The sequence below is a fragment of the Cucumis melo genome, chromosome 2 (assembly GCF_025177605.1).
Source record: "Cucumis melo cultivar AY chromosome 2, USDA_Cmelo_AY_1.0, whole genome shotgun sequence".
NCBI lineage: Eukaryota > Viridiplantae > Streptophyta > Magnoliopsida > Cucurbitales > Cucurbitaceae > Cucumis > Cucumis melo.
Window position 1 is genome coordinate 24,819,739 of NC_066858.1, and position 27,299 is coordinate 24,847,037.

General features: G+C 33.3%; 3 protein-coding genes across 3 annotated transcripts; 2 read left to right on the top strand and 1 right to left on the bottom strand.

The window, feature by feature from the left end:
* The first annotated feature begins 1,406 nt into the window (after positions 1-1,406).
* LOC103493952 (transportin MOS14) lies at positions 1,407-15,328 on the top strand. The gene is made up of 27 exons (XM_008454932.3): positions 1,407-1,715; positions 2,885-2,962; positions 3,120-3,182; positions 4,419-4,466; positions 4,554-4,700; positions 5,350-5,481; positions 5,598-5,638; positions 7,758-7,849; positions 8,413-8,540; positions 9,171-9,246; positions 9,347-9,467; positions 9,578-9,677; positions 10,022-10,103; positions 10,387-10,469; positions 10,958-11,077; positions 11,416-11,467; positions 11,720-11,875; positions 12,352-12,475; positions 12,570-12,651; positions 12,726-12,814; positions 12,897-12,971; positions 13,056-13,110; positions 13,541-13,660; positions 13,749-13,841; positions 13,931-14,076; positions 14,248-14,425; positions 14,562-15,328. The coding sequence occupies exons 1-27, from the start codon at positions 1,593-1,595 to the stop codon at positions 14,838-14,840; spliced, it is 2,883 nt and encodes a 960-aa protein (XP_008453154.2). The 5' UTR covers positions 1,407-1,592; the 3' UTR covers positions 14,841-15,328.
* A 1,497-nt stretch (positions 15,329-16,825) lies between these two features.
* Positions 16,826-19,928, top strand: LOC103493951 (serine/threonine-protein kinase AtPK2/AtPK19-like). Its single transcript, XM_008454931.2, has 6 exons — positions 16,826-18,223; positions 18,356-18,438; positions 18,537-18,657; positions 18,753-18,926; positions 19,167-19,274; positions 19,359-19,928. The coding sequence occupies exons 1-6, from the start codon at positions 17,555-17,557 to the stop codon at positions 19,644-19,646; spliced, it is 1,443 nt and encodes a 480-aa protein (XP_008453153.1). The 5' UTR covers positions 16,826-17,554; the 3' UTR covers positions 19,647-19,928.
* A 1,675-nt stretch (positions 19,929-21,603) lies between these two features.
* On the bottom strand, positions 21,604-23,794 carry LOC103493950 (transcription factor MYB1R1). Its single transcript, XM_008454930.3, has 3 exons — positions 23,298-23,794; positions 22,858-23,066; positions 21,604-22,445 (listed from the first exon to the last, which is right to left on the bottom strand). Exons 1-3 carry the CDS (start codon positions 23,596-23,598, stop codon positions 22,035-22,037), a joined length of 921 nt encoding a protein of 306 aa, XP_008453152.2. The 5' UTR covers positions 23,599-23,794; the 3' UTR covers positions 21,604-22,034.
* Between the last annotated feature and the right edge of the window lie 3,505 nt (positions 23,795-27,299).

Here is a 27,299-nt window from a genome sequence, read left to right on the forward strand (position 1 = left end):
GAACGAGAATGAGCTCTAGCGAGGCGTTCTTCTCAAGTCTATGTCCCTCATTTGATAAGACCAAACTTTTATTCTCACATCAGCTTTTATCAAAATAAAGTGTCAACTTCTATTACACAACGACTTAGTTTTTATTATCAACAAATAAATTTAATATTCAATCACCTTATTAATCTACATAGTAAAATAGTTTGTTAAATTTTATTTTTCACCTTAATAACTACATTCAATGATAACCGTTTGATAATCATTTTGCTTTTGTTTTTATTTTTTGAAAATTAAGTCTATTTTATCTTTTATGTATTACGATGGGTTGCATATATTTTAAATACAAATCGTTGAATTACCAGACAAATTTTAAATTTCAACAATTTTGTAAAAACTAATTTTTTATGTTTTCAAGTTCCGGCGACCATTGATTTCTACATAATTAAAAAACAAAGAAAACTAGAGGTAAGGGTAGTCTACCTAATGAATTTGAAAACAAAAACAAAAACAACACCAAATATAATATGAATTATTACAATTTTGGAAATATCATCGAAGGGAGTAATTTGTCATGAGGAATTGTCACAAAATTTGATGAATCAATCTTGTTATTTTTTTAATCTACGAAGAACGTTTGAAGTAAGAAATTAGTTATTATAAATGAGCTATAATAGTAGGTGTATGCAGTGTAGGTATTTTAGTTTAAGAATAAAACACTAAACATTGCAACAAACAATAAAAAACGTTAAATGTCAAAATAGTAAAAACTGTAACGAATAGTAAATACGATAACAAATAAAAAGTTTTGAAACAATATTTCTTATAACTAGTCGAAGATTTTAAATAGTGTTTATTGTAACATAATGTTATTATAATTCTACATCAGACTCTGCTTGGTCCAAAACAACCCTTAAAAGATTTGAATGTATACATTTTTTTAAAAAATGAGGAGCATCCGAATATTCATTATATAATAAAGTATTAATAATACAATACTGTAGCGTGACGCATAAATCAATTAAAAGAAAAGGCAGCTCCATATGATATGATGCAAATATAATTATTTATGACTAGACAGCAACGCTAAAGATTATAATTGAGCTTTTCCTCACCCAAAATAATAAAAAGGATTATTATAATTGAGCTGGTGGTATTGGAGAGGAAAAAGATAAAATTTATTTATTTTAATAAAAAGTCGATTTATAATTTCTTTTTTTTTTTTCAAAAAATTCAAATTTTTTTCACAAAGAGATTTCAATATCAAACTTGGGAGACGGTGGGTCCCGACGCACGAATTCATCCAGTCAGCCGCCACGTGGCAGAGATCCTCTACGGAATTCGTTGTGTTACCTAATCGTGGAGCCATTGACCAAAGGTCAAACATTGGATCAAACGGCTGAGATTCTTCCTTCTACCCCGAGACTGATCGAAACGGTACCCAATCCCCATCCTCTCTCTCTCTTCAGTCGAGCTTCCACAGCGGGCGCCAAAAAAATTGAGAAAGAAGAAGCAGAAGAAGAGACAAACATAGAGAGAGGAGGGATTAAGAGGCAAAGTAATTGAAGAGCTCGAGCTTCGTCTTGGGATTGGTTTTCGAGTCAAACATGGAGCTTCAGAATACAGTGAAAGAAGCCCTAAACGCACTGTACCATCACCCGGATGATGCTTTTCGTATGCAGGCCGATCGATGGCTTCAAGACTTCCAGCGTACTCTTGATGCTTGGCAGGTATTGGTTTCAATCACCTCCTTGATTTTTGTTGCTTGATTGGAAGAGAGGAATTTATGATTTGCGAGTTTGATGATTGGTTAGTGTTCTTTTTTGTTTATATTTTGCTTAATTCCAATCAATAAGTAGAGTTTTTTAGAGTTTTAGTTACTGTACAATGCTTTATATGCGTCAAGGAGTGAGTCCTGTTTATGGGATTCTTCTTCTTTTTTTTTTTTTTTTTTTTTACCAATTTTTGCTAGTAATCATTCATTTCGGAAGTTCTCTTGCATTTATTTTTTCTGTTGAACTCCACTTGCCCATGGGATAACGTTGGAAGAAGTAGTAACTCCATCAGACTTAAGAATGGGATTTCCTCCCCTCCCACCTTGTCATTTGTTCTGTGAAAGTTTTTGTTTTTTTGGAGAAAGAACCAAATAATTTCACAGATTTTGATCGATTCTTGAATAGGGAATTATAAATCATTAAAAGAATAGGTTTCACACCTGACAATGGCAAAAAACTTGTAGAATGATTTCAGTGGTATGCCGTTGGGATGTTCTAGTTTCATTTTTTTTTCTTTTTTTCTGGTGCGATGCAACAAGTACAGTATTGCATTTACATTTTCCAAGCATCCAATTCACTTTAATGGCTCTGTCTAATAATGGAGGATATAGGTAGGAAAGACTTCAATTGCTGTTCGCTTTCAGTAAATTCACAACTGTTGCGTGGACCAGTTTCCAGGAATTACTTAGATTGGATTTGGATAGGTTCATATTTGGGTATGATTTCAAGTGTAGATCCACTAACATTTTCTAGTAAAGGATGTAGGCTGTAGCTTAATGACACGGTTTGCATTTTCTATTAAAATTGTTGAAGGAAATGTCAGTCGTGCTTGTAACCTGTGACAGTTGAAAGCAAAACATACATATGCTTCCATCGGTTTAATTGATATGGATCTTCGTTTTTGGATCCTCCAATATTTCAAACTTCTGTTAGCTGCCCTCCTCCTCAAATTTGATCTGGTTAGAATCAATATAACATTCATCTGAAGAGGCTTTGGTCCTTATACTGGAGCTCTGTCATGAATATATCCATAACTCATAAGTACTCTACTCACTGCCCTTTGCGGCAGCCTTATGAATATTATTACATCTTTATTTAGGAAAGTTAATGGTTTTTATTTTTAGGTTGCTGATAATTTGCTTCACGAACCCACCAGCAATTTGGAAACTTTGATCTTTTGCTCTCAAACACTTAGAAGCAAGGTAACCTTCTTTGATTTCTCATTGTTAATTACCGAATATTGGTTATTTGGATTTATCAATGTTTGAGTTCCTTAGTAATGTGATAAAGGTTGTTTAAATCAAATGTATGATTGTTGGATTGTTTTCTGAGTTTTAGTCCACTATTTATCTAATCCAGGTACAAAGAGATTTTGAAGAACTGCCTTCAGAAGCATTTAAGCCCCTGCGTGACTCATTGAATGTAAGAGTGCCGTATTATGTAGCTAAGCTCTTAATCAGCTTAATGATAGCTGTGAGAGATGCATGGTTCAATCTTCAATTTCATATTATTTTTCAACCTAGTTATGTGTGTTTGCTTTTTTCTGTTTCGAGGTGTGACTTCGCTTTCATTTTAGATACAAATTTTTTGAACTGTTGGTGGATATCTGATCATACATCTTTTGTAATTACACAAATTTACAATGGTACCAAAAAATTTTGACTTGCTCAAATTATTTTTAGCGGTGAACTTCCTTTCCTGTTACAAAACTGTTCTTTATAGTCTATCACTTAATCTGCAACTGATGAAACTTGCATAATGTTTGTTATACATGCTGCCACTTGATACAAATTTTAAAAAATCCCTAAATGATATGACCGCTTCTTACATTTAGATTAGAGTGCTTAGTAGTGATAAAGGGTCGAGGCTGTGCACCACTGATTTGGTTGGATGTTTCTCTTTTAAGTCTCACTTTACTATCTTGAAAGTACTTATTCTGGCATATATTTATGTTATTTGGAGGGCCAAGTGGCTTCAGATAGTTGGAAATTGAAATGTTGCACAAGAAAGTTTGTATCAGATATGTATACATGTAGAGAAAAATTCACTTATCATTACAATCTCAGTCTCAGACAGGTGTATGCAACTTGCAATCAAGGCAATGTTGTTCTTGATAACCTTTTTTTGTCACCAATCTGAGTTATATATTTATCATTTTCCCCTGGTTAATGAATGCATTTAGGTTCCACTGATTGGATGCAAGGATTTTGTATGATTAAATGGAGTTAGATCTTAAAAATCTCATTTTATTTCTTTTCAGTTTGCGATATGATAGGGGCTACCTTTTGCTGTAATGCTGTTGCTTCATAAACACCATCCTTCATGAGCAACCAAAAGTTTTTGCCTATTGGGCCTTAGGCTTCATTAGTAACTTTTAAGTTATGAGATGATTTGTTGTAAAAACCTCTAGCTTAATGACATTTATATCACCTTGTGGGAGATCTGTGTTGAAAAAAAAATGAAGTTTAGAATAAATATGACGTTTTGGAAAATCTGTGACATCATTATTTATGTGGTGTCTCTCTGAAGTGCTCTTGAAATTATTTGATGTGGATTTGGGAGGATGCCTTATAACTTTTTGAGTGTTTTGGGTGGTCGGTGTTGTTTAAAACATGTAATCTAACCTATTACATTGTGTTCTATTAATTTTACGTGCAGAATTTATTAAGAAAATTTCACAAAGGCCCACCTAAAGTTCGAACTCAGGTATTTTCTTTGAAAGTTCACAAGATTATTGAATGATTTTCCCTCTTATTGGAAGGATAGATTCAGGTTTAATTTTTGGTTTCATAGATTAGCATAGCAGTGGCTGCATTAGCAGTACATGTACCTGCTGATGATTGGGGAGAAGGTGGTATTGTAAATTGGCTCAGGAATGAGATGAACTCACATCCAGAGTACGTACCTGGATTTTTGGAGCTACTGACAGTTTTGCCTGAGGTATGACATGAACTTGTGATATCTTTTCTTTATATTTGGAAGAAATACTACTAAATCTTTTCCTCAAAACGATCAAAGTTGGAAATACATACTTTCTTCGTGAAAGTTGAATGGTACATTGACTGTGTTTCACCATGCTGGTTGAAAATGCATTTTCAATTTTTGTGGCTTGAAATTTTTACTGACATGTATTGAGACGTCCACTAAAGTGTATAACTTGTGATTTTGATGGATTATCAATCACATAATTATCCAACAGGGGCCAGCAATTACATGAATTATGAAAGCTAACTGAACAAAGTGCCTGAACCTTTCCTTGTATTAAATTTTCTACTAATGTCACGTTTGAGTAGCATAGGAGGCTATCAATTTTACAGAGTACGAGGAATTAAAACCTTAAATTATTATTGATCGGTGGTTTTAGATTTTTTGATTGCTATGACACAGATGGTTTCATATGGTAGAGCATCATTAGAAAACTTCCCCTAATAGGGCATTGTCTGGAGTATATAATATTCTTCTCTGCAGAAGCATTAACATGTTGAAGGGCTTCTAGGTATTTTTATGTGTGTATATCATAAGTCCAAAATGGTCAGTTGGTTTTTGTTTCATGGCATGTTTCCATGTTTCTTCGGCAACCATCAATCAGGAAGTATACAATTACAAGATCGCAGCTCGCCCGGATAGACGCCGTCAATTTGAAAAGGAACTCACCTCCCAAATGGAAGTTACCCTTAGCATCTTGACAGCTTGTTTGAGTATTGATGAGCTGAAGGAGCAGGTGGGCCTTTTTAATCATAAGAATTGTGTCCTGTATCTGAAGTTCGGTCATTATGTCTTCATACTCAAATAGAAGTTCCTCGTTTTTTATTTGCTTGGGTTTTATGGATGTTTCAGGTGCTCGAGGCATTTGCTTCTTGGCTTCGATTAAAGCATGGGTATGCCTGTTCTTCACGTCACTTTCTACACAATATATTAGATAGCACAAAAGATAAAGAAATGAAGTTCAGTTTTTAAATGTGTATATGATACTGATGTACACGTGGGTATAAAAATTTGAAGTAGATGTGGGTATATTTAGATCAGTTTCTTGTATCATAGAGAAGAGCGAACCACTTTGATTCTGGGATATTGTACATGGAGTCGGGTGAGGGATCTCGTTTCTTACTTGAATATTGATTACATAGCTTATGAAGTTCATGAAAAAAAAAGTTTGTATATCCACAAAATAATCTAGAATAATGTAGTTTTATTTTGAAACAGAATGAATAGGTAACTGGGAGTAAGTAGCTGAGTTGAATGTAGTGGTCTGGGCCTGGGAACATATATAGAAGAAGCAAAGCTCCATTCCTCAAGTGGTTATTGGAGATTGGAAGGAAATTCGTTGTACTAGATTCACATTTGAAGGGAATTCTTTGCAGCATGAAGTACAGTGGTCTCATGGTAAACCAGCCAGTGGTTGGTTCTCTAGGACAAAATTTAGAAGTAGCAGCCTAAAGGCCGCTGGAAATGAATAATGAGGCTTAGTGATTTTACAAAAGGAAACATCACTTTTAGAGTAGGTTCAAGCAATAGAGTTAATTTATGCAATGATTTTTGGCCACTAGACGCTCAATTATCCCTGAAATACTCAAATCTTTGAAGCTCCAAAGAAGCTTTGATTGAAACTGCTGGGATATTAATTACCTTTGATGCCTTGGCACACTTGGAGGAACTTGTCGGATCAGAATGGAAAGATTGGTTGTACGTCATGAATTTATTCGAGGGTGTTTATCTCATGGCCACTAGAATAGAAGATTTCGGCTCCATGCTAGCTTTGATATTTACCTTCCGCTGCAAATCTGTTTTTAGTCTTCTCTTTAGCGTGCCTTATATTCTACAACAGGATCTTGAGCTGTTCGGAGATGCTGGTATCCAAAGAAAATTAATGTGTTTTTTTTCCTTTGTTATTTAAAATTATACAATATCTCTTTATTGCCCTATTTGTGATCCTCAATGCTCCAAGCTAATGTAGTTAATGCGAGCATAGATCAATGGTAAGACACCAATTACTATTCCGAAGGTTGATGGGGTTTGATCTCCCACCCTATAATTGTTGAACTCAAAAATTCTCGAGACTAATGCAGTTGAAGCAATTTGTGGTTTATTTGGATTGAGTGAAGTTGAAGTACTATGATCTTTAGCTATTTCAGGGAAAACTTGGAAGGAGCGAAGGCAGGGGATGTTTGGGATCATGTGAAGTTTTTAGTTTCCGTGGTTGTCTTTTAGTGAATATTTTTCGTAATGTTTCCTTTGTTTATTATGGCTATAAAAGAGTCCTACCAAAAAAATAATAATAATAATAGTAATACTAATAATAACAAATTATGGCTGTAAAAAAGATGTCTGGTAATTTTCTTAGCTTCATGAGTTAGAGATGGTCATCCTAGTTCTCTGTTCCTCATTTCTTTTAATATTATTTTCTCTATTACGAACTCAGCTTTTCTTCTCTCTCTCTCTTTTGAGTACTATGGATGACGTCTAGGATGTGTTGGATGCATGTTGATTTGTTCTGTTGTCCTATATGAATTGGATTCTAACATGTAAACTTGAGAGAATCCCCTGTGCTTCTGATTGTGTTATTGTGTTTCCAGCACATGGTGCTAATCCTTTGCTTTTATCTTTGGCCTAAAAGGCAGACAAGACATTATGAATACTTTTGAATGGCCGATAGTTTATCTCTAAGTTGCATCTAATATTTAGTTTATTGCTTCAAATTGGAGCTTATTAAGGTCTTTTATAACTACTTCACTCTCACGATGAATGTCCTTTGCCTTCGGAACACATTCTTAACTTATTTGGCTTTGGTTTTGGAGGTGCCTTGTCCCTTACCACATCCCTTTGTATCGGCATTTTTCTTCTACTAAAACTTGTTTGTTCCAGTAAGAAATTAAAGATAGGAGTTTCCGTTTGTTATTATTGTTATTCAGATTTCAGAATCTGCTCCTTTGGTTTTAGTCAGGAAAGGAAGTTGAGCATTACGATTTAATGGCTTAGTGCGACTGCTTCTGGTTTCAGGATACCAGGAACTGTGCTTGCATCACATCCTTTAGTTCTCACAGCTCTAGCGAGTTTAAATTCTGAGCTTCTATCAGAGGCATCTGTAAACGGTATTGCTTTCGAACGTGCCCCAAGCTTTTAGTTGCTCGTTGTAGTAAACTTAAAGCTACATTATTACAACATCTAAATCTGTTTTTCTATTGCCTGAACTAATTCTGTTGTGAAAATCAAGTAGCCGATTATAATGTTTGCTGTCCCATACCCCTTCCATCACATTTTTAGATTGAGATATGCGTGTGATTTTATAAAAGATAAATAATTAGCAAGCTTGGTGTATTAGGAATGCTATCATTCTTTTATATCTTTTATTGCATTTCTAAAAATTTAATTGAATGAATAACATCCATATAAAAAGAAGTGTACACCTTTTGCAGTCAACTAGACTTATCTACTAATAGCACGTTTCCCTTGTGTTCACTGGTGTTATGATATTTTATTTATGTTTACATAATTAGTTTTGACCCTTTGCTTACATAACTTATGTTCTACATGTTCATCCTTTTGGAGTTCCAAACCCCCAGGGTACTTTTAAGATTTTTGCGTGTATTATTACTAATTTCTCTTTGGTTATTTGAAAATTATTACAAACTTTTCATTGGCTTTTTTTGTGCAGTTATATCTGAATTGATACACTATTCAGCAGCTGGAAGCTCAAGTGGTCTCCCAGTGCATATGCCTTTAATTCAAGTAATTGTCCCTCAAGTTATGAATTTGAAGGCACAACTTAGAGATTCTTCAAAGGTATTGCTACATCAGATTCTCCATCTTTAATTTCTCTAGTTTTATGTGATAGAGTGCTCAGTTTTCTGGTTTAGGAAAGCTAGATTGATGGTTGAGACCTTTTTCTTTATATGTATTTTTTAAATGAAACCAACAACTTTCATTGAGAAAAAAGAAACAAAAGAACACGAGGGCATGCAAAAAACCAATCCAAGGATGGAACACCCTCTATAAAAAAGGACTCTGACACCTATAGAATAGGTACAAAAAGCCTTTGAAATCGAAGCTCACAAAGAAACAGGGAAAGAAATGAGATACCAAATCTCATTAGGATCACTCTCCACATCTCTAGAGACCTACCTTTCTGCTAATCCCACAAAACAACACACCCGTGCAAATGGAAGAAAGCTTTGTATGTCATCTCTTCCTCATTGTTGGATAGTGTTGCACTTTCTTGCAGTATCATGATTTCTTAATTTTCTGTTGATAATGCTTTCCTCATTTCCTTATTTTGAAGTGTAACGTAGTAATCCTTTTGCATTTCTTCTCATGGGGGGTGGGGGGCGGGGTGTGGATCTACACGTGGAAAATTCAATGAAACAGTAATGCCCGAATGTTTTAGCTTAGTTTGTTTTTAATTTCTGCATTCAGGATGAAGAAGATGTGAAGGCCATTGCTCGGTTATTTGCTGACATGGGAGATTCATATGTTGAATTGATTGCTGCTGGTAATAGATTTTGTTACATAGTTGAGGTACATTGTTGTCTTCATCATATTGTTTTCTTAATTTGTTTTTTCCTCTCCTTGTGTTTTGGTCTACTTTCTAGGTTCTGATGAATCGATGTTAATAGTCCATGCTCTACTTGAAGTTACTTCACACCCTGAATACGATATTGCCTCCATGACCTTTAATTTTTGGCATAGCCTGCAGTTGAACTTGACAAAAAGGTTATTTATTCTGAGCCCTTTAGTATTTGATATGATTTTTTTAGACCACAAACATATCGACCGTATTTTGTTAAAAGCTAATTTTACTTACATTAGTTCTAATATTCCAGGGATGCTTATATTTCTTTTGGCAATGATGCTTCCATTGAAGCCGAGAGGAAAAGGAGGTTACAAATCTTTTGTCCAGTTTATGAATCACTTGTATCCTTGGTAAGTTTTCCACCTCCTAAACTTTTTCTCCCTCCCCCCTCTTTTTTAGGATATATTCCACTTCCTAGATTTTTGACTGAAATATGGTTAGTCTTAGTACTTATCCCGGTGCGATATCCTTCCCTTCATTGTAAGGGCCCCATTTGCTCATAATCGATTGATATTACTCAAATATTTTGCCATTGAAAAATTGCTGCTTGTATCTACTTTTTTCTACAGTATTTATTGTTAGCTAGAAATCTAGTATTTACAGATGTATATGCATGCTGGATTTATTAACTGAATTACGTAAATCTGCATACATGAATTTTGGCCTTAATTTTCTAGTAAAATTGTGTTCACAGGTAAGTTTCAGAGTTCAATATCCTAATGACTATCAAGACCTTTCTTACGAGGACCTCAAGGAATTCAAGCAGACTAGATATGGTAGTAACTTGCTTAGTTTGCCGAATATGATCAATCAAATATTACTAGTTGCTTTGTGATATGGTTTCTATTGTTAAGGTGTAGTTCTTTTTACAGATATTATAATTTATTGTGTAACAGTTGTTCCATCCTTCCAGGAAATCCTTTTTTATATATCTTTATAGAACCCTTATTTAATGTAGAATGCTAGACAATTCGGTTTTCCCAGTGCTCATTTAGTCATTTTCCATGTATAATTCTGTAAGGTGGTTACTGAACAAATAAATATTTGTATTATATCCAGCTGTTGCAGATGTCTTAATAGACGCAGCTTTGGTTTTAGGAGGTGATATGACTCTGAAAATTCTTTACGTGAGGCTTGTGGAGGTGTGTATTTCTTGCACTCTCTTTAATTGTTGTGCATCTTAATAGTTACTCACACAGCATGTAAAAGAATTCCCTGGATCTTTTTCCCGGATAGCAATCCTTTTTCTTCAAGTTACTTATTCGTTTATGTATGACTCAATTTTTTTCCTGGGCTGCATTTTGTAGTTGTATATATTCTAACTGAAATTAAGTTGTAAGGAGAAAAGAATTTGCAAACCACCATGGGTTGGGTTGGATTAGTGGTAAATAAAGAACCATTTAAATAAAAATGTCAGAGAAAATAGGTTTAAGTTAGGATGAAACATCTACCCAGGATTTGATATCTCATGAGTTTCATGTGCGAATGGTTGTATATTAGTTGTCCTACAATAACCGTACATCAATTAATTTTGTTTCTACTGCCTGTCATAGTGGATCAAGTGTTGCAACCATGATTTAAAGCCTTTGATTTATTGCATTTCGTTAATTCATTTTCAAATATCATGTAGGCTGTCACAAGCTGTGGAAACAGTGAACAGAGTGAATGGCGTCCAGCAGAGGCCGCTTTGTTTTGCATCCGAGCTATATCTGATTATGTTTCAGTTGGTGAGACTGAAATAATGCCACAGGTAAAAATATCTTCCAAGTTTGTCCCGTCTCTAATGACTGACAAGTTTTCTTAGGAAAATTTTCAAATCTTTGTTGTTTGTCCTCCAATTAGTTAAACAAGCCTACACAATTCTTTTCTTTCTTCTTTTTCCTTTTGAAGAGAAACTGAGTTTCATGAAAGAAATGGAAATGACCACCTCATTCTTGCCTATTTGGAGAATGTGATCTCCCTTTCTAGAAAGTTGTTTGTCGTTTAATTCTTGTTTCTCGCATGTTCTACATCTGCCTATTCTCTTATATTTTTTTTCTGTTGTCTCTAATTCTTGAGTTGCACTTGTCTTTTCCATTCTTCTCTCAGGTCATGGGTTTACTTCCAAAACTTCCCCAGCAAGCACAACTTCTTCAGACAGGTAACAAAGATGCAACATGTTGCTTATTGTGATGTAATGCTATTACAATATTCATGTTCAAATGGAGTTGTGTATTTAGTAGATGATCATCCACACACTTCTCTTGACTTCTTTTTCACGATCAAGTCCTACTAACACATATTGATATATCGACTGCTTTGCAATTCCGTGGTAGATATGTTTTTATAAGTAGACGTCCTGTGTCAAACTTGGTTTGTCTAAATAAATATTTGTGTCTTATTGGATCTTCAGTGTGCTACACTGTTGGAGCATACTCGAAGTGGCTTGATGCATCATCAAGTGGGCAATCGATACTACCTTCAGTAATTGATATCCTCATGAGTGGAATGGGCACATCCGAGGATTCTGCAGCTGCTGCAGCTCTGGCATTTAGACATATTTGCGCTGGTACAGAATCTCCTTTTAAAATTGCTTTCATTTAGTTATGTATTTTTTTGGATCAGGTAGACTTAGACTATTTATGTTTCATTTCAGTAATGTTAGTTAAACCAGCATATTTACTGGTGGCTGTCAAGATAACTCATGATTTAGTCTGCTGTACTTTCTTCAAGAAGAGCACAGTTAGATTGTGAATTTTGAGATCACATTTTTAGCAAGCGTCAACATCATGTGGTTTTAGAAGTACTATTTTATGTGGTTGCCACTCCCATATCCTTAGATACACCGGTAGAGTTTGAAGGTTGCCTTTTTGCGATGCACTGAATGGTTATTGGGTGACAGCCACTCTCGTTGGTTTCTTGTTTGTTTCGCTTTGATGAATACCTTCAACATAGCCCCAAAATAAAAGATAGAGCCCAAACTTTTACTATCTCGAGCTTTGGTATCATTATTCCACTTTACTAATTCATTTATATTACAAGTAGACTGCCGGAGAAAGCTTTGTGGATTTTTGGATGGTCTCTTCCATATATATAATATGACGGTCAATGGAGAAAGTAGTTTGAAGGTGACTGCTGAGGACTCGCTGCACCTAGTGGAAGCATTAAGGTACATGTTTGGATAATGTATTGAAAATGGTCGCTTGAACATAATTTTATGTTTGGATAAAGGTTGACTTCTCTATCTCTGTCTCTCTTTGCAGCATGGTTATCACCGAACTTGTGCCTGATCAAGCTAAAAGAGCTCTGGAGGCATTGTGCGTACCTGTTGTTGCTCCTCTGCAGGTTCGCTCTTTTTCCCTTTCAAACTATTCTCTCATCCTTCTGACAAATTCTAACAACTTTGTGTAAATAATCAGGAAATCGTCAATCAAGGCCCGGAAGTGTTGAATAAGAAGCCTTCTAATGAGTTAACAGTCCATATTGATCGGTTTGCCTATATATTCAGGTGTGATAAATGTCCAACCTTTCTCTCCGTTTCTTCTAATTCTCATGATATATTCTAAATCTATTAATGGAATCAACTTTAGATATGTAAATCACCCTGAAGCTGTTGCAGATGCAATACAGAGGCTTTGGCCAATTTTTAAAGCCATCTTCGATATGTAAGTATCTTTTAATTGCATTATCTGGGTATTGTGTTCTATGGAAAATTTATTGACTGGTTATGTTTTATACTTTGATTCTAGCCGTGCTTGGGACATGCGGACGATGGAATCTCTTTGCCGTGCGTGCAAATATGCTGTAGGTTTGCTGATCCTCTTTTTTGGTGATTCACTATTATATAATTATTTGTGGTTCAAAAACTCGGATGGAAAATAAACTATAAATGGATAACTTGATCTGACTGGGATTGTATTGACTTGACTTGGACTCCTCGAGTATAATTCTGATAATATTTGTCATGAATAAGTGTTCAGTTAGATGATTCATAATAAAGTATAGCTGTAAGATAGCTATCCCCAGATGAAATACTGAAATAGATCGAATGGTATGTTCTTATTTATCCCCTTCATCCTATGTAAACGACTTTGATCCATGTCTACATATTAAATGTATATCAATGTCGTATTTTGAGGCACTTATTGAGTGGAAATATTTATGATAATAGTGCTACATTTGTGCAAAAAAACAATTTATTCCGTTGAATATATTACTAGTTTACTTTCTGTAGGTGAGAACTTCCGGTAGATTTATGGGAATCACAATTGGAGCGATGTTGGAAGAAATTCAAGCTCTGTATAAGCAACACCATCAGCCTTGCTTTCTCTATTTGTCTAGTGAAGTTATAAAGGTTTGGGCCCATACATTTCACTTTGCTATGAAATTTTGATTATTGTGTTACGTTAACAGTTAAAATAAACTGCTGATCTTGCTTGCAGATTTTTGGTTCTGATCCGTCTTGCGCAAGTTATCTTCAAAGTTTGATTGAAGCATTATTCATGCATACGACCCGTCTTCTCACAAATATTCAGGTAGGGTGCAGGTAGTTTATAGATTTTATCTTCCTCAATTATATTGGTATTTAAACTGCTAATTGGTTGTCCCTGCTTTTGTTTGGAAGGAATTTACTGCTCGACCAGATATTGCCGATGATTGCTTTCTTTTGGCCTCGAGATGTATACGCTATTGCCCTCAATTATTTATTCCCTCTTCGGTATTTCCAGCACTAATAGATTGTGCAATGGTCGGAATCACAGTACAGCATAGGTATTATATACTTGTCTTTCAGCTCTTGTTCTCATGAAAATCCTCATTGTCAAGCCTTTTATCTAAAACTATGCTAATCATCTGTGATGTTGATATGTTTATTTGCATTATTCTGAATACATTTCTATAGTTGTGATATATACCAATTGACCGTTTTCTTTTTCTCTACAGGGAAGCCTCAAATTCAATATTGACATTCTTGGCTGATGTTTTTGATCTTGCAAATTCAAGCAAAAGTGAACAGTACATATCTAGAAGGGATGCAATTGTCATACCTCGAGGTCATGTTATCCTTCGAATTTTGGTTGCAGCCTTAACGGGGGCACTGCCAAGTTCTCGATTGGAGCCGGTATTCTTATTTTCATGTGGATAATATAGATGCTTAAATGTTAAATTTGCAAAAATATCTGTATCATTCACGGTTTAATTTGCCATTCTCCATTGTCTGCTAACAATCATATGATGATCCCATCCTGCTTTCACAGGTGACGTACACACTATTAGCGCTAACTCGAGCTTATAGAGTACAAGCATTAGAGTGGGCCAAGGAAAGTGTCTCATTGATTCCCTCAACCGCTGTTACGGAAAAAGAGCGGTCGAGATTCCTAAAAGCGATATCAGATGCAGCTTCAGGATGCGATATAAATGCGCTTGCTGTACCAATAGAAGAACTCTCAGACGTATGCCGACGAAACAGAAACGTTCAAGAGATAGTTCAAGGAGCATTGAGGCCGCTTGAACTTAATTTGTTGGCTGTATCATAGTGAGGAAAAATGGGGGAGGGTTTTAACAATGAGGAGGCCATTTTGCAAGGGCTTCGTCTTTGTTTCTGCCATATAGTAGTTGCATTTGAGGCGTAATGCCGGTTGGTTTTATTATTTTCTTCTTCTTCTTCTTCTTCTTCTTCTTCTTCTTCTTCTCTTTTACCCTTCTTTTTTCTTCATTTTCATTTGGTGTATCAATTACCAATCTCCAATTTTTAAGGAGAATGTTCATTTTTTATATCTTCTTTAAATGGGGGGTGGGGTGTAATGAGAAACTGGTGGTGGTCAATATGTTTTTATTGATGATGAGCTATGGGATGGTGGAGTGGTTTTCTTTTTCTTTTTCTTTTTTTTTTTTCTTCTTTATTTTCTTTTTTTCTCTTTCAATGTTGTCTTTTTGGATGTCATTTTTTTGGGGGGTGTAATTTGCTTGACACAGTTGTAATTTATTACAATGAAAGGAAAAGGAAACTTTGGTTCTACAAAAATATGGCAATGTCCTGTCCTGTTAGTACACTTTATTTTCTCTTAATTGTATCTTTGCATCGTTTCAATTTAACAAAGTTGTTTAATTCGTGTGTTTTTGTTCTCAGGGCATATTCTTTATTCCTTACTTTTGCACTTTTTGACTTGGTCGCTCTGTACCTAACGATAAACTATGAGAAATTAACCTTTCTAGACTACATTACTTTTGTTAATTTGAACTATTTTAAATCCTTTATATTGATTTTGAATGATCAAGATATGTATGATATATATTTGCTTGTATATATATATATGACTGTCGTTTTGCTAGTAATTTGAACAATGTATTTTAACTAATTTGAAGACATCTTAGGTACCATTTCGAAATCAGCCATTAATTTTAACTAATCTAATTTTGAACTAAATAAGATATTTAAGGCAAAAAAATCGCAAAAAAATCTGCAATCTATTATTAACCATTTTTAAATATAAGATAATAAATCAAAATATCTACTAAATACAACAAACTTTCTGATTAAATCAATAAGATCTGAAATTTATTATATATTTTCTAAATATTTTAGACATTTTTGTTGTATACAATAGTTTTCCATCTTTTATTTTAAGATTTTATGCATCAATTGTTTTTATTTAAAGCATTACAGCTCAATGTTGAGCCAATAATAATTACAATAACGTGTGCACACACACACATATATAAGATGGTGGCAAAATAGAAAAAGGGAAAGCAGAAACTTCCTACTGAGTGTCTCTGATGAAGCTTTGCGTTGGGTGGTAAAGGATACCGCAGCGTGTAGCCTTATTGAATTTCATTGCCTTTTTTTTTTCTTTTCGAGATAATTCATTGTTTTATTTATATATATTTGTTCCTATCTATCCAAATAATAATAATAATAATAATAATAAATTAGGAACTTTGTATTTTAGAATAAAGGTATAATATATCCTAAGCGAGAAATATCCATGGAAATCTTTTTATCTTTTTAGTGTTTAATTACTTTTCTTTTATGAAAAATTATAAAAAAAATAGAAATTTTTTTGATAAAGTATTTATATTCTATAAAAAATTAAGTGCAAATTTTTTTGTGTCACGAGACTAATAGTTTGTCAAGTTTTTTCATTTTCTAAAAAAATTTTTTTTTCGTATAATTGAATTCAATTTGATTTTCGAGTTTAGAATTCTATACTTTCCATTTTATTCCATTTTGATTCTATTCCTATCTATTTATTTTATTAAAAATAATCCTTCCATTAACCTATTTAAAAGCAATATAGATTTGTTTGACCACAAACACACATATATATATATACACAATTTGTTTATTTTTCATGTTTATTTAGTTTAGGTACTTTGATTAGTTCATAATCTTATTTGCAACATTTAATATAGAAATCAAATTTAATTATTTTCTTGTGAGAATTAGAATTAATTAAAAACTATTAAAGACATACAAGAAATTGTTAAACATAGCAAACTTGACAGCAAATAAAAAAAAAAAAAAAAAAAGTAGAATTTATAAATTGAATTGCATTACTAAAACGAGCCGCCACAACAATTCACTATTTGTCCCTTTCTCCCTCCCTTCCTCCCTCCATCATTTCCCATTAGCTTCATATTCTACCATTATTCTCCTCCACACGATTCCAACTCCTTGCCTTGCACGTGACTATTTCATGCAAATTCCAATTTTCTTCTTCTTTCTTTTTTTTTTAAAATAAAGGAGTTTTTGATTTGAAAATACCCAAAACTAGAAAGTAATTAGTGTTTGTTTACCGAGAAAATCAGAGAGAAAATTTAGAGCGAATTTTGGATATAAATTCTCAAAATTTTCTACCTCAATTCTTCAATTTCCTAAATTTTAATTGGTCAATAAATCTTCAATTTCCCTCTCTTCCTCTTCACTTTCAATTCCCTTCCGCTCTTTTTTTTTTTTTGTTTCTCTCCGATCCCACATTCGAATTCTCTTCCCCAATTCCAATCTCTTTTTCGATTTCTTAATCTTTTCTCTTTTCGAATTTCTTGTTTTTTTTCCCTCGTTTTCCTCCTCCACCCCATTTGATCTCATTCACTCTCGATCTCGATTTCGATTTCTTCCTCTTTTTTACGATGTGATTCTTACGTTCTCGGCCCGCCCAGAAGAAATTCACGGCTGGCTTTGATAATTTAGTAGTCAATCTTATTCTAAATTTCAACGGTTTCCTTCCTCGATTTGATTCTCGAATCAACAATGGTGTCCGCGTCGACTCAGAAGAACATGCACTCTCTTCTTGTAGCTAATCTCACGAAGCTAACGATTCCTTCATCATCTTCTTCTCCTTCTTCATCCGCCGCCGCCGTTCATGACTTTGATTTCAACGATGTATTTGGCCCTACAAATCCCTCCCCGTCATCTTTTCCCGGGGACCCACAACACCATGAACAACAACAACCAGTGGTTATTCATAACAGATCTCATTCATTTGTGGGTCCTTCTCCCCGGTTAACTCCTCCAGCTTCTCTTCCTTTTTTCCGAGAAGTCGATTCACAGAGCGAAGGGGAGGAGGAGGAAGAAGAAAATGACCTAGAAAACTCGACTCACGATGGAGCTCAAGAGGAGGACAAAAGGGTTGGTGAAACTGAAGATTGTGGTGGAGAAAATGTACAGGGGAAGATTGGAGTTGGGGATTTTGATATTCTTCGAGTTGTGGGAAAAGGAGCGTTTGGTAAGGTCTTTTTGGTGAGGAAGAAAGGGAATTGTAAAGGAAACGGTTCTGATAATGATGGGATTTATGCTATGAAAGTGATGAGAAAAGATACTATTATAAAGAAGAATCATGTGGACTATATGAAGGCTGAGAGAGATATTCTCACAAAAGTTGCTCATCCTTTCATTGTTCAGCTTCGCTACTCTTTCCAGGTACTAAAATTTTCTCCTCCTTCTGTTCTTTGATTGCTTGTATGAGACAGAAGACTTGTAAGTCATGTATGAATTTGCAAAGTAGTTTCTCTTGGTGTCATGTTTTGATAGGCTAAGTGTTTCTATTTGTAGACCAAATCAAAACTTTATTTGATTCTTGATTTCATAAATGGGGGACATCTCTTTTTCCATCTGTACAGGCAGGGGATCTTCAGGTACCCCTCCAACCTTAGTTAAAAAGTTTGTATTCTCTTACCAATCATGATATTATAGGAACTCCATTTGATCTGGATGATGGATTATTTTTAATTAGTGAGGATCAGGCAAGAGTCTATGCAGCTGAGATCGTATCGGCTGTTTCGCATCTTCACAATTGTGGCATTGTGCACCGTGATCTCAAGCCCGAGAACATTCTCATGGATGCTGATGGACATGTAATGTCAAGCTAATATCTTGTAGTGGCTTTCTACCTATCACGTATTAAGAAGAGTTTTCTTCGTGTGTTCCTGAATCTTTAATATCTATACAGGTAGTGCTTACTGATTTTGGACTGGCCAAGGAGATTGATGAATCAAGTCGGTCGAATTCGTTGTGTGGAACAACTGAATACATGGCTCCAGAAATCTTGCTTTCCAGAGGCCATAACAAAGATGCTGATTGGTGGAGCGTTGGAGTCCTCTTGTATGAAATGCTTAGTGGCCAGGTACATGAAATTCTGTCATTCCTTTCCTAAGAATGGATAAATTGTATTTGCAATTGCAAGAATTATAGGAAACCAAGCATCACTTGTGAAGTTTACAAACTGAGAATTCAGTGAAGGGGCTGGAGTCCAATGCTACATCTGTTGGTTGATTTTATCAATCTAATGCTTGTGTTCTTCATCCTAGTGGTCTGCCTATGGTTAACAGTTTCTTGTTCTTACTTTCTTTTCGACTATTTGCAGCCACCATTCACACACGCCAATAGAAAGAAGCTTCAAGAAAGAATAATCAAAGAGAAAGTGAAGCTTCCGCCATACCTGAGCACTGAAGCTCACTCTTTGCTCAGAGGGGTAAACTAAACTCCATTTTCATTTGTTGTCCTCTTTATTTCCACGACAATCATAAACAATAACAGGAATTGTTCTTCTTCACAGCTGCTACAAAAGGAGCCGTCTAAAAGATTAGGTAGTGGACCGAAGGGAGGGGATGACATAAAAAACCATAAATGGTTTCGACCTGTGAACTGGAAGAAATTGGAATGTAGGGAGCTGCAACCGAAATTCAAACCGGATGTCAGTGGAAATGACTGCACAGCAAATTTTGACCATTGTTGGACAGCAATGCCCCCGGACGACTCACCAGCTCCAACCCCAACAGATGGTGGACACTTCCAGGGATATAGCTATGTTGCTCCTAACCTTTGGCTTTCATCATCTGGATAGAATTGCTGATCATGGTGTTTTCACTATATAATGGTAAATGCAACTGTACATGAGTCCTATACTGCCACTGGATTATTGCTTGTTTCACAATTCAGTGACTTGCAATCGTTCATATACTGTCAAATGTTTGTGTTGATTCAATGTGACTTCTTCTAGACCTCCAAGTTCTCTCTGTCTCTCCTGTGATCAAAAGTACTGTTTTTTTTTTTTTTTTTTTAAACTTAATTTCTTTGCAAATACTCTTGTCAAGTGTTAATGAAAGTTGATTTACAATTTGGTTCATCATTATTGTTTTTCAATCCATCAAGTCGAGAACTTGCATTTGTTGCACCACATCACGTATATGTACTTGTCATCCATGTTTCTGAAAACAGGCTTCTACATGACATTACTCGAATCAATATGTTCTATAGGTTGTACCACCGTGGCTAGAATGCTATTACCTATGATTTTCAAACAATGACGATGTCTTTGCATGCCCTCACATCTGTTTGTATATTTTTCTAACATTTTCATTCTTTTTATCACAGTAATTCCATCCTGGGGGTAAATTATTGTGTTCTGGATAATGAAAAGTAGGTGACTTTTTGGGATAAAGTTGAAACTTTAGGCTAAATTGCAATTTTAATCTGTATGGTTTAGTTATTAGAATTTAAGTTATATGGTTTGATAAAATTCTTATAAAGAGTGCCTACCTAAGGGCTATTTATGGTGCTTTTGTCAAATTAAAGGGACTAATTTCTAATTTCTCTAAATTATAGGGATCATATTTACAATTTAACCAAAATTTTATTTAGATCAAATTAAAACCTACGCAAATTAATGTTTGAAATTATATACACAGATCCAATCACAAACGATGTTTCCATTTAAATGGAAACAAAAATGAAAAGATTATAATAAATGCAAATGGATTTTGTTCAACACAGAAAGATAAGATTCGAAACAATAAATTAATGGCAAAGGAAAAATAAACACATCACATTCACAGCTCATGTAGAGAATTTTTTTTTTTTTTTTTAAAAAAAAAAAACAAATAAGTAAATAGATTCCCTCTCAAGTAATGCTAACATTTTAATTTCATTTTCAAAATAGACTCAACACATAACATAAAATAAATAAATAAATAAAATGTCATGGAAGGTACAATTGAAAATTTTCAAAGATAACAAGATAAGATTTTAAAAGTACAGGAAGATAGACAATCGCACATGCAAAAAGAAGTATCAAAGCCTGTGGGGATATTTCATTTTATATTCAATACGGTTCTACTTCTAATTGATCTATAAGTTTTCATTATTCCAAAAATAATAATATCCACCAAACAAGCCTAATAACTGGAGTTTCTAGGTGCACAAATTGTGCATATAATGTCCCTAGAATATTTTCAATATTATACCTCTTTCACTAATTAAAAATTTGACCTCAATCTTCTTCTCCAATTTTCAAAATTAGTCAAATTATTTTACTATTGTCAAAATTAGACAAATTCAACCTAATTGTAAAAATGGTAACAATATTATCCAAGGGCTCATTTGCAAATAATAGTATATAGAAAAATACAAGAATGGTCAAAAAATAGTAAGATAGTATATAAAAAAGAATAAAGTGCAATGATAAATTAGTTTGTTTTTTATTATTTTTAGAAAATTCAAACCAGAAATTGTAGAGACCAATTTAGTTAAGGTCTAAAGTGCTCGAAATTCTTTCAACTTAATCCTCATTATAAGTTTATCAAACGTGCCAAAGTGGTAAATTTGTTTTCCGTTCTCTTCAAGTTTCACTTTTTAAGAGTTTTTTTATATTTATTTTTCTTTACATAAAGGCTCCCTCAACCAAGTTTGTATACCCCTAGTGATGGAATCTATTGCACAAATGTTCAGATTAAAAAAAAAAAGGCTATGGAAGATAAGAGGACGAGAACCTCAAACCACATATAAAATACAAGGCCCCAAAATACTAAACCATAACCATATTATTGGAGAGAAAGAAGATAGCGATGACTTAAAAACGACACGACAGAGAACAGAGACATCAGGATTCCTTTCAAAGGTTGACAAAAATTTAATGGTACATACACAAAAACAAGGGGGAATTTTGCCTCTTTTTCCCCCCCTCCCTTTTCTTTTCACAATATTGCAGCAACAACAACAACCACCCATTTTATCCAACTTGGATATTCTTTCCTTCAAACTAAATTCATTTCTAACACAGAGACAGAATAGTTTAGTCATTCATTATTTTCAGTCAGTACCCAGCTACCGACAACAACAGCAAATCATCAAGAAGAATCTAGATTTTACATAGATGCCATCAAAAAACATGATTGGATCAGATTCAGTCACCTAATAACTTCTGTCGTCTCTAATTGTTAATAACTTCCTTTCATTATGCAGCACTTATGATCCCATCACCATTATTGAAACTTGGGATGGATTGGAAAGTTGAATGTCTTGATGAAGTTTCTCTTTGGTCAGGTGTTAAGGAGAGGCGAAGGGATAAAGCTGCTGCTGATGATGATTCATGTCGTATTTGATTAGAGGAAAATATCGAATCCGAGAGGGCGAGCTTTAGTGATCCATCATTTTGTGTGTTTACTTCTCTAGGACCACAGTTTTCCATTAGATTCTTGGTCGGGGTGGCTAATGGTGTTGGCCCAAATGAAACTGGCAAAGTTTGTATTATTGGGATTGCCTTGTTTTTAGAAATTTCAGGTAAGGTTGATGGAGTAAAGGAATGGGATTGAGAGGGAATTTCTTTACGCTGCAAGGGTTCTTCAACCATTGGAGCAGCCGTGACCTAACAAAAGCAAAGAAAAAGAAATAAAAATCAGAGTTCATCTTGAAATTCAAACTTTTTGGGGTTGGTGAGAGACGGGTAAAGATTTTGAGATGCATAAGTCATGTCTTTTATTGGTCAATTAAAGAGCAGAAGCTAGAAATATGGAAATCATTTAAACAATTGGTCTTTTAAAGGTCAACGTCTGCCTAAGAAAATGCAATACTGAAATAGAAACTTAGATCCATCATATCATAGAGAGTTATTCATCATGGATTTCGCCAATCACAAACCTAATTAGTTGAGTCCTAATTGACAACAGGTTAAACTTGATCGTTCAAAAAGTAGGGATTAAGATCCCTATTCCCTAATCAGATTCAACAATCAAACAAATGGCATATAGTAACTGAATAGCAAAGTATTAGTGAGTTACCGTGTCCGTCGTGATATCGAAAAGACTAGATCTACGGCGACGGCGATTAAGATTGCTCCGGCGGAGAAAGTACTTCTGAGCATGGCTAGCGACCTGAGTTGGAGTGCGAGTCTTAACAAAGTTCCTAGAGATTCCTCTCCAATCCCCCTTTCCTACTTGTTGTAGTCCAATTAAAAACAGCTTGTGTTCTTCCTCAGTCCAAGGCACACCTATTTAATCAACACAAACACAGAAATTCAAAAGCCAAACTCTAGTTTCTTTTCGTACGTCCCGATCATAAAACGGAGCTACTCTACTAAATTAAATAGATCGAAAATTTGAATCTAAAGAAACCATGAGAATCCGGGGGACAAAAAAGAATCAGAAACTACAAGAAATTAAAACGAATCAATAAGAGAGACAGAAATCAAAGGCGATCGGAGATCCGATGCCGATCGAACCTCGCTTGCGTTCACGTTCGCGGTTCCCTCGGGCGTTGGGAACAGCATCGTCCGCAGAAGCATAACCAGCGGCAACATCGTCTTTGTTATTGACGGAAACAAGGTCGTTCTTATAATTGTCGTTTGCGATTACATCGGTGGCATCATGAGGTTGTTCATACTGAGACAGATTGTTCAAACTCACACTCTTCCTCATCGAATCCACCACCACTCTGACACCAAACAGCATGATCTCACCTGGACTGCCGCCACCGGTCTCGGCGGCGGCGGATTCGTTGACAGAAGAAGAGGTGCTCCGCATGATCAGGTGGAGACAAGGACGATGAAGGAGGCGGAAACGGCGACGGAGAAAGGGTTTTGGAAAAGCATACAAGTGGAGAAGGAAACGTGGCGGATATGGAAGAAAAAGGATATTTTAGAGAGAAGCATGTGTGTATATATAGAAGAAGGAGAACAAAAAGATGACACACCCGGCACGTGGAGGTCGGTGCAGACACGCCTCAGGATAAAACGTGGTAATTTTATTTTATTTTTCTTTATATACATATTTCTTGAGTAAATCAAGGTCAATTTTTTTCCCCTTAAGAAATTGTCGTAGATATAAAAAAAAAAAAAGAAATAAAATAAAATAAAAATTAAAACCATTAAAAATAATAATAATAACAAACTATAGAGAGTTTGAGATTTTGCTATAGTTTCAATTTTTTTTATTACATTCGAAAATGTCTCAATTTTATTCTATTTATATTTAAGATAATCTATTTACTTCTACTTTATTATTTTGAGTTTTTTCAAAATAATAATAATAACAAACTATTTACTATGAAAAAAAAATAACAAAAATAAGTAAATATTTTGTCTATTTTTCTATTTTTGTTATTTTCAAATTTATGTATTTTTCTTTTTCTATATATTTTTATTATTATATTTTTAACTTTAATTCGTTTTAGTTTTTTATTTTTAAACCCTAGATAATAGCAAAGAAAAAATTTTAAAATTTATAATTAAAGAGGCATTTTCAAATATAATATGATTTGAATCAAAATAAATATTTTTAAAATACAACACAATTTTTTATTTTATCAATAATAAATATTGAATCTATTAATACAGTAATAATCGTTGATAAAATATAAGAGTGTTAATCATTGATAAAATTTAAATTTTTTATATATTTTGTAAATATTTTAATTTATTTGATTACATTAGAAGATGTTGCTTTTTTTTTTAATATAATTGAATTATGTCAATAATATTTGTGGTTAAAAGGGAATAAAATGTAATGATTGGAGATGTAAGCTTGACCTATTAAAGTAGTCAATATATTATTATTTCCCAAAAAATTAACACCATTAGCAAGAATGATGGATGAGATTGAATATAATTCAAAAGGTATTAAGGTAACCCATACAAATGTTTAAAAAGATACTTTCAATTTTACAATGATGGTACACATTTGATCTTTTATCAATGTCTAACTTTTCCTATTTTGACTAAGGTTATACTTCATTTTTCTTGTTTAGGGGTAAAATGTCCATAGACTTCAAAAAAAAAAAAAAATAGTAAGTTCTTAATCCTTCGTGTTTATGTCAAGAATTCTTTAAAAATTAAATGTATATATAATAAAAACGTGACTGTTAATTTTGTATCTAATAGATCATTATAAAAAGAAAAATATCGAAAAGTTTGGTAGTAAATTCAGATTATGTTTTATGTTTTTCGTATGTAATGAGTTAAACAGACATGTATTTGACAGGCAATTCAGATCATATTTCTAAACGACTGTTTTATAATTTTGTAATATAATTGGTACAAATTTTGAAAAACAACTTTTTTTATGTTTTGATTGTATGCAAATTTTGAATTTGCATTTCGAAAAGTATAATTGTATTAAATACATATAAAAAATTTAGAAATACAATAAGTCAATGTTATAAACTGTATTAAGTTTTTAATATAATATGTATTATGTAATGTATTAATTGCAAAATAATAATTATATAAATTTTTAGGTTAAATTACAAACTTGGTCTCTATGATTTTAAAATGATATAATTTAGTCTCGATAGGTTATAACTATAATTTAGTCCATTTGGTTTGATAAAAATCATAGAAAATAGTCTTACTCGTAAGGACTATTTATGAAAGTTTTCAAGTCATAAAGGCTATATATGAGAATTTATCAAACTATATGCTCAACTCTAACTTACTCCAAATAATAGAGACTAAAATTACAATTTAACAAATTTTTTAAACATAAATCATATTCATAAATTAATGAAAATTTTTCGTAAATATAACAAAATCATAATCATTTTTTAAATATTACAGGTTTGTTATTCCATCGTGAATAGTCTTTCTTCTTTTTCTTTTTGCGTTCAAAATCTGATTTTTTTTCTCTATCCTCCTTCTCTTTTTTTTCCTGCAGTGCATAGTCTTTCTTATTTTTCCTTTTTTTTTATGTCATTTAGATTTGGGTAAAATCCGATTTCTTTCTGTCATTCTTCTTTGTCTTTTTTTTTTTCATCAACTCTCTTCTTTTCCTCCACTTCTTTCGTCGGTTAGATTTGGGTAACCAAACTAAAAGATTACAAAAAGAATCTTTAAAAAAATATTTTAAAAAAAATCGTTTAATCAAATATAAACGAGTACAAAAAAAATAAACCAAATAATCTTGAAAAAAATAAATCATCGTGTAAACAATCGTTTACGTTGAAAAAAATCCAATCGTGTACCAAATTTAAAAAAAATGGACGTGTAACCAAATTAAACTGAAAAAATAAATGGTTAATGTACCAAGCAATAGCCAAATCTAAATGATCAGGCGCACGTACATTTTTTGTACTTTCCATTGTGGACAAGTCTAAATATTTTATTGGTTTGTTATATTTTTTTCACATTAATTAATAATAGATTTTAGTGTTACTATTGTTTGATTTAAAATTTTAGAATTTTTGTTGCATTGTTCTAAGTTCTCCAATGGAATTTAGCAATTTTATTTCTTTACAACTTTTTTCTATGGGAAATATGAAAATGGTATGTTTAGAAAGAAAGAAAAACCAAAAGAAAAGGAAAAAATTTGACATCAGAAGATTTACCTTACGTATTTACAATATTATTATTGATGTTGCAGATAATACGTAAAAATTTACAAATAAACAAAAGATTGTTTTAATCATAGATAGATAGTTAATTGTCACGTTTATTAAATATATCGAGGAGTATTTTGGGACAAAGATAGAGTTGCAATGTCTGAATAGAGTGAATTTACTTATGACGAAAAGAGCTTTTTTTAGACTAAATAGTACAAGAAGTTAGTAAGATGAAATTGATACAGGAACTCTTTTAAGCGAAACATTCCTCGATGACTTTCAAGAGTTTGAACTATTTATGCAATTTTGTTAAATAATAATAGCCTAAATCTATTTTTGTGACTTTCAAGAATTTTAGCTATTTATACATTTATGTTTACCAATTTATAATGAAAATAGATTCAATTGTAATAATAGGTCTTAATTGCGAACATAAATTGATTAATTTTAATAACATTAACATTTTGCTAACGTAACTTGTCTTCTTATTTTTACTATCTATGATCAATCGACAATAATAAGTACATCGTTAACGATAACAATTGAATCGAGTATCATCCGCTGTCCGGTCATGTTGTGGATTTTAATTACATAGTTAGAAATGGACCTCACATCTCATTACATAACGGTAGAACATAAGTAATCATCATCAAACTAATCATAATAGAACTAACTTTTATATTACATGTCATTTATTATATACTCCTAGTGGAGTAAATGTTGCCTTTAACTTTTTTTAATCAATCGAATCAAATATAATTGACCCTTCCTCTTTTTCTAAGCTTCAATTATATATAAAAGAAAATTTTAACAAAAAAATTTCTACACCAAATGAATTCATCGAATTGATTTGACTTTCTCCATTTCAATCCCAACTTGCATCCGTATATAGAAATAAGTGACATTTGTC